General features: G+C 41.4%; 1 protein-coding gene across 1 annotated transcript; it reads left to right on the top strand.

Moving 5' to 3' along the window:
• Nucleotides 1–5,303: 5,303 nt before the first annotated feature.
• On the top strand, nucleotides 5,304–7,610 carry LOC143029560 (hemocyanin A chain-like). The gene is made up of 2 exons (XM_076192224.1): nucleotides 5,304–6,905; nucleotides 7,021–7,610. The coding sequence occupies exons 1-2, from the start codon at nucleotides 5,342–5,344 to the stop codon at nucleotides 7,443–7,445; spliced, it is 1,989 nt and encodes a 662-aa protein (XP_076048339.1). The 5' UTR covers nucleotides 5,304–5,341; the 3' UTR covers nucleotides 7,446–7,610.
• Nucleotides 7,611–8,071: the final 461 nt, after the last annotated feature.

Below are 8,071 nucleotides of genomic sequence, written 5' to 3'. Positions count from 1 at the left end.
ATAATAATAGTAGTAATAATAATAATAATAATTATAATAATAATTATAATAACAATTATAATAACAATCATAATTATAATTACAATAATAATTTAATTATAATTATTTTAATAACTATAATAATAATTATAATAATAATGATAATAATAGTAATAATAATAATTGTAATGATAATTATAATAATGATTAGAATAATAATTATAATTATAATTATAATAATTATAATAATAATTATAATTATATTAATATTAATAATAATTATAATAATAATAATAATAATAATAATAATAATAATAATAATAATATTAATGATAATAATAATAATAATAATAATAATAATAATAATAATGATAATAATAATAATGTGTCAAGTGTACTACCCTTGCTTTTCTGAGTGCCTAAAGACAACGTTAGAGAACTAACATACATACAGGCAAACACCAATGATACATCAATATGAAAAAAAAATCAGAATGATATTTAGATTCAAAATGATAGTCTATAACTATGCTGTCTATCCACATATATTAGCTGTTGTAAAAAATATTTAGAGAGTCGAAACTACTTTCAAAAGACGATGAAAAATTCTTAACATCTCTGAATGAATCGTATGTTTCGCTACAGGACGACATTGCTTATTGAGATTGCTTGGGTTGATATATATCGTGACGTTATCAGAACTAGTAGAGAGAGATGGCGCTGTATGCTATATTTAAGAATGTAAATTAGTAGGCAAATATTTTTGTCAAAAAATCCCTCAAAAACTACTTTTGAGCTACGATATTTGTTTTAAACATAGTTCTCGTGAAAATTAATAGCATTATGAAAAAAAACAAAGTTGTACCTGGGCATGATGGTTACCCTTGAGATTTTATTCCTAGATATTTCTGTGCGTGCCTACTTCTAATTTCAGTCCATGGAGCATAAACGCTAGGCTATTTGATACCTTTAATTGATATCTTATTTTCATTTACCTTCATGTGTTGACAAAATTCCTCCGGTTTATTTCGAGACTAACTTTTTCAGTGTACCATGAAGCCATTAGCTTATAGAATATTCAACTTGAGCCCCCAGGGTAGACGTATACCTGCCATGAGACTGACTACTAATCCTTGAGTAGTGCCAAAACAGAAACAGTTATCTTTTGGCCTGCATCCTTGATACCAATCCTAAGCATATTTTTAGGAGGACAGCCTTCAACGCAACTTTCTACTAATAGTTTGTCAGTTCCTCTGACATAATGTCCTTGTCCATTTTGTCAAACGACTCTCTGAGATGTACAGATAATTTTCACTTTACATAAATGTTGCATTACCCAGTGTCATTGAAGACGAATATTTGTTCTAACTGCGGATAGACAACTTTATTTAACCAAAAGGGAAACCCTAACCCTCTTTTTGCGTAGCAAAATGGTTAGACTGCTCCTGGGCGGATTAGGGTCTGAGTTTTTTTTATCATCTCTTCACCCATGTAGTGAAATACTTCATGTTATGCGTTGTCACCCATTCTCGGCTTAAGGCGAATATGGTGTCTAGGCCTTTTGGCAACACCTGACAGTCCTCCTTGTTCCTCATTCTTCTCACGACCCTTCCATCATCTACAAACATGTTAACATAGCTTATAGTATCTTCCATTGTGTCATCAACATAGATAAAGGGCATTATACAGTGGGTGCTATCACCAAGCCTTGTGGGACTCCACTGGTCACTACTCTCCATCTTGTCGTCTTATCCTCTATTGACTAGATAAACACCATATGAGGACGGAGCCTTTATTTGTACGACGTTTCGCTTATTACAGCTTTTTCAAGTACAAGTTGAGATACAAATGCTTGAGATTAAATAAGGGGAAAGGAGGGAACGGGGAGAGAAAAAGGGGGGGGGAAGGAAGAGGAGGAGGAGGAGGAGGAGGAGGAGGTTGGGGGGATTGGACACTGGGAAAGGATGAGAATGCTGGCCCAAACGTCCGTGAGCGAAATGTCCACAAAGGGTGGTTTAAGTATTTAATATTTTGCTGGCCATGGGTATTAGGGGAATAATGTGAGGAGATATGTTAAACATGCCCCTGTTTTGTTCAATAGTGTTCGTTCCTTGAATGATTGCTGCTTCTAAACACTTCCTGCGGATTTTGTCTGGTTCCCGCATCAGCAGCTCTGCATTCTTCCAGTCCATAAGATGGTTTTCCTTGTTTCTATGTGTCACACATGCATTGGTGGTGACATCATGCCTGACGTCGTAACGGTGTTCACGTATTCGTGTATTCAGGTCGCGTGACGTTTTTCCGATGTAAACTTTATCACATCCTGAACACGGAATACGATAAACACCGGCTTTGGTGCTCGGTGTCTGGTTGTTGTGTGTTTCCGTCTTCGTGATGTCTTTTATTGTTCTGCTTGTCTGGCACACTATTTCCAAGTTGGTGGTTCTTAAAAGACGTGTCAGGTTGGTGGCAACGTCGCCGGTTGGCAACACGAGACGTCTAGTTGTGCTGTCCTGCTGCCTACGGCTTTCCCGAATCTTAGCGGCCTGCTGTTTGCAATTATCTAAAAGAAACTCTGGAAATTTTAGTGTTAAAAAGGTCTCTTTAATAAACCTGCACTCTTCTTCTAAGTATTTTGCACTACATATCCTAAATGCCCTAAGGAAAAAACCTATTACTACTCCTCTCTTGGTCCTTATATCATGGTGGGAGTAGAAATGAATTAAATCATTTTTGTTGGTGGGCTTTCTATACACTTTGAATTCAAATTGGTTACCGTACTTAAAGATGTGTGTGTCCAGGAAAGGAAGAGAATCGTGGATTTCTTCCTCTAGGGAAAACTGAATGGTGGGCTCCACTTCGTTTAAGGCCGTCTGCAAGCGCTGAAGATTGAAACGCCTGGGTGTGACGAGTAAGATATCGTCCACATATCGCAGCCAGGTCACATGCTCGGGAACGATGTTGGCAAAGGGTCCTGTTTCTAGAAATTCCATGAATAAATTAGCCAGGACTGCACTTAATGGAGAGCCCATGGCCATGCCAAATTTCTGGTGGAAGAAACTGTCCTGGAATTTAAAATAATTAAATTCAACACAAAGTTTGATCAAATCGACAAAATGGTTGGGGGGCAGGGGGAAGTCGATTTTCTCCTTCTCGATTCTATCACTAAGGAGCTGTATTACCTTATCCGAGGGGACACATGTGAAGAGACTTTTCACGTCCAGGCTGGCCAACTTCTTGTTTCTGGCGGAGATATCTCGGATTCTGTCTAGTAGGTCCCCTGAGTGTCTGAGATGAGCTCCACTGATGGTTCCCAGGAGGGGGGACAGATGTCTGGCCAACGTACCTGCTAATCTGTGGGGAGCACTCCCTATCCCTGATGTTATAGGTCTCATTGGAATATCATTTTTGTGTGTTTTGGGCAGACCATACATCGTAGCTGTGCGTGGGAGATTTGGCAATAAGTAAAGGAGCTTTTTACCTGCAACTGAACTTTTGAGAATTTTTCTTACCTTGTATGCGAAGTTCTTCGTCTCGTTGTCTACTTCTGCCTGGGAGACTTCACGATATGTATTAACATCACTGAGCAGATATTTCATCTTCCTCTCGTAGTCTGAACTGTCCATCACCACTACTCCACCTCCCTTGTCAGCGGTGGTGATTCTGATGGAAGAATCCTTGGCTAGCTCTGCTAGAGCTCGAACGTACCTTCTGGGTATTGTAGGGTTGGGACGTTCGTTGAGAGCTAAGGTCAGTAGTCCTTGTGTGTAACCTTGCATGAATTCACTGTCTTGGTATCTGTAGTTTTTAGTGATCAAATCGATGTTTTGATTCTTCCTGTGGGTACCGGTTGCAAACTTAAGCCCGAGGCTGAGTACTTCGGTTTCGGTGTCAGTTAATGCTCTGTTGGAAAGATTCATTATGATTTCGGGTCTTCCCATGGATTTCCAAACACTGTCGGCGCAAAGCCTATCCAGTTCACGTAGATGTCTATTCTTCTGTTGGTTATGAAGGTAGCGATGTCCACTCTTATATCTTCGGCGATCGAATCGGACATCGTATGGCGGAGCTGCGAGCCTAACTTCTTGGCTTTCTCGAAAGCCTGGGAGACCTTGGTAGAAAGGCTAGTCCAGCATTCCGTGAGGTAGGACTTAAGGTGAGGAGGAAAGGGGTGGTCAAATTGGAGAAGTTGTTTCGGCGTAGACCTGGGGGCGACCATTTCCTTCATGCAGTCATGAAGGAAGTTCCGCCTATTCCGCAAGCTATAAGTCTTTCTCAAAGCACGTGCATAGCGACCGTATAAAGGTTCCATTTTGTCCTCGGTGTTGTGACAATTTGCTTAAAAGTGTATCCTCTATTATTGCCCTTGTGTATTTGTCCTTCATAATGTTCTCGTCTATTCGAGTACTTTACTTCTTAGTCCTACAGTATGTCCCAATTTCAGCAAAAGTCGACTTTGAGGTATCTATCAAGTGATCTCTCTCGTAGCACACTCGTGATTTTCCAGACCTGAAATCGTACTGGCCGTCAAAATGTTCATCTCTTCAAGATATTTCACCCACCGGCCTTTCACAATCCTTCTACATAATGTCACTTTTGTGCTGGTCCATGATACTAGTCTATCATTCAATGGTGTCATTTTACTTCCACCTTGATGAATTGGTATCACATTAGGCCTTTTCTAATCCTATGCTACTGTTCCCTCTGATAATGAACAGACAATATTCATATCATTCTTGTTTATCCGCCGTTCCCTAGATTCTTTAAGTATCCAGTTTTAAATCCAGTCAGGTCATGAAGCTTTCCTTACACTCAGTGATCCCAAAAGACTGAGCACTCCCCTGACTTCTGCGTTTATAATTTCTAAACCTAAGTTATTGTTCAGCTCGCCTTGCTCTACAAACTTGATCTTCTTTGCAAAGACAGATTGGAGGTTTTCATAATTGACCAATGAAAAACCTGTATGCAATGCAAGTACTGTGGGTACAAAATGTATACATGTATCCATGTATGTATGTATGTATGTATGTATGTATGTATGTATGTATGTATGTATGTATGTATGTATGTATGTATGTATGTATGTATGTATGTATGTATGTATGTATATATGTACGTACGTATATATGTTTGAATGTATGTGTATAATCATATTTTTTTTTTTCTTTTTTTTTTCTTCTTTTTAACAAAACTGACTTGCATCCAAGAGAAAACATTTTCCTCGGCGCGGTTATCAAAGGCATGATTGATAACACCTGACAGTTCATTGGTTGTCTTAAGTACAGTTTGCTTATCGCAACGTATAAATAGTGGGCACAGCTCGTCAGATCGAGGTGTTCTTGAAGCTACCCTTGCCGACATCATGAGGTGGTTTCTGTTGGCAGCAGCCCTCTTGGCAGCTTATGCCTCGGCGACAGACTTGGCCCACAAGCAGCAAACAATCAACCAGTTACTTTACAAGAGCACAGAACCCATTAGATCCAAGTTTGCAGAGCTGAAAGAACTGGCAAAAGGATGGGATCCACTCAGTCACAAGCACCACTGCAGCGACGGAGGGCACGCACTAGAAGTACTGGTACACGAGGTTGAGCAGGGCAATATGTTGGTCAAGAAGCACTGGTTCTCTCTCTTCAACGAACGCCACAGGGAAGAGGCCGTCATGCTGGTCGACGCACTTCTGAGCTGCACAGACTTCAACTTCTTCAAAGGCCATGCTGCCTACTTCCGCGAACATATGAACGAGGGAGAGTTCGTCTACGCCCTGTACGTGGCCGTCACTCACTCTGACCTCACCAGCGGAGTCATCCTTCCTCCCTTGTACGAAGTCACTCCCCACCTTTTCACCAACTCTGAGGTTATCCAGAGAGCCTATACAGCCAAGATGACACACACTCCAGCCAAACTCCAGATGGAGTTCACAGGATCCCAGAAGAATCCAGAACAACGTGTGGCCTACTTTGGAGAGGACATCGGCATGAACTCCCACCACGTTCACTGGCACATGGACTTCCCCTTCTGGTGGCAAGGGCATCATATCGATCGCAAAGGAGAACTCTTCTTCTGGGTCCATCACCAGCTGACTGCTCGTTTTGATGCCGAGCGTCTTTCCAACCACCTTCCCGTGGTCGATGAGCTCTACTGGAACAGACCCATTGAAGAAGGCTTTGCTCCCCACACCACTTACAGATACGGAGGAGAGTTCCCCTCTCGTCCTGACAACAAGGAATTTGAAGATGTGGACGGCATCATAAAGGTTCGCGACCTGCTTGAGACAGAGAGCCGCATCAGAGAAGCCATTGACCACGGATATGTCACCTCTAAGGATGGCAAAGCCATCTACATTGATAACGACCGTGGTATTGATATTCTGGGAGACGTCATCGAGTCTTCCATGTACACTCCCAACTTCCAATACTATGGTGCCCTTCACAACTATGCCCATATCATGCTGGGAAGACAGGCCGATCCTAAGGGTAAATTCAGCATGCCCCCAGGTGTCATGGAACACTTCGAGACTGCAACGCGAGATCCATCTTTCTTCAGGCTCCACAAGTACATGGACAACATCTTCAAGAAACACAAGGACAAGCTTCACCCTTACACAACCAACGATCTGCTTTATTCCAACATTGAAATCACTGATGTCTCCATCGACGGTGAGCTCGTTACATTTTTCGAAGATTTTGAATTCAATCTCATCAACGCTCTGGATGATACGGAACAAGTCGAGGATGTTCCCGTCTCCACCACCGTCCATCGTTTGAACCACAAGCCATTTGATTATGACATTCACTTCAATGCAAAGTATGATGCTGTAGCCACCGTTCGAATCTTCCTTTGCCCCAAGTACGATTACAATGACATCGAACTGTCAATGGACGAATACCGCTGGGGCTGCCTCGAGATGGACAAATTCTGGGTAGACGGTAGGTATTTCCTTTTCCCCTGATGCTTTGTGGCTAAATCGTAGTTATTACTCCACCAAATATGTTATCATATCTTCTGAAAATTAATTTCCTTTTCTTTCTTTTTATATTGCAGCCCATTACGGTGAGAACCACTTAGTTCGACATGCGCATGAGTCTACAGTGACGATCCCTGACCGCACTCCCTTCGAAGACTTGATCAAGCAGGCGGACGAAGCAGTCGCGAATGACTCTGACTTCCCGCATCAGAACTACCGTTCCTGTGGTCACCCTGCAAGGCTGTTGCTACCCAAAGGCAACACCAAAGGCATGGAGTTCCTCCTGTTCGTTGCCATCACCAGCGGAGACGACGCAGCCCTCTCCAGGCCGACAGTCGGGGAGCACGGCGGCGCACATGGCTACTGCGGTGTCCGAGGCGAGATTTATCCGGATAAGAGACCTATGGGATATCCCTTGGACCGTCACATCCCTGATGACCGCCTCTTCGATGTCGGCAATGTCCACGTGTCTACTGTCAAGGTTTATCACAAGAAGCATTAGGCATCGTAAATCACAAATGGTGCGGGGAAAGGGTATTAGCCCTTTTCCCATCTCTTAATTTAATTTGAATAAAATGAAATATTTTAAATTTTCAATTTATATCAAAGCTTCCCAAGGTGCACCAGACTCAGAAAAAAATAATAATAAATAGAAAAATGAGACAAATATATTTTTCTATTCAGACCTGTCCCGAAATCCCTACAGACAACAGGTTTAAACAGAGATCAAATGAAAGAGGGGAAAACTACTTGTTTTCATAAAGGACATTCTTCCATTTACCTCATACTTAAGTCATGCAAAAGTCGTGGGAGTTTTACAATTTAAAAATGCGTCATTTAGAAACGAAAGATAACAAGAATGCAGTACAGAATATAATCGGTACAAATAAAAGTAAAAATATAAATATGAAGTGCGCACGCAGACACACACACACACACACACACACACACTCATTGGAAGATCATGTATATCAATCTTACTAAGGTTTTGTTTGAGAGTGGTTGAGTTGCTGCAAGAGAGAGGGAGTAGGTGGATTGTTTATACTGACATCTAAAGAAGTCAATTGAGCATGTACCTCACAATCGACTTTTGTGAAAACTAGATCATAAGAACGGCAGTGAAAGACT

Source organism: Oratosquilla oratoria, chromosome 11 (genome assembly GCF_046742065.1).
Source record: "Oratosquilla oratoria isolate Oo_2021 chromosome 11, ASM4674206v1, whole genome shotgun sequence".
NCBI classification, from domain to species: Eukaryota; Metazoa; Arthropoda; class Malacostraca; order Stomatopoda; family Squillidae; genus Oratosquilla; species Oratosquilla oratoria.
Note: the sequence above shows the minus strand (reverse complement) of the source record. Positions and strands in the feature narration are given on the sequence as shown.

What these genes read in the sequence shown, in the direction of transcription:
- LOC143029560 (XM_076192224.1), top strand. Translation starts at nt 5,342, where the DNA reads ATGAGGTGGTTTCTGTTGGCAGCAGCCCTCTTGGCAGCTTATGCCTCG. An exon ending in GGACAAATTCTGGGTAGACG is followed by an intron (nt 6,906 to 7,020) that starts GTAGGTATTTCC and finishes TTTATATTGCAG; the next exon opens with CCCATTACGGTGAGAACCAC.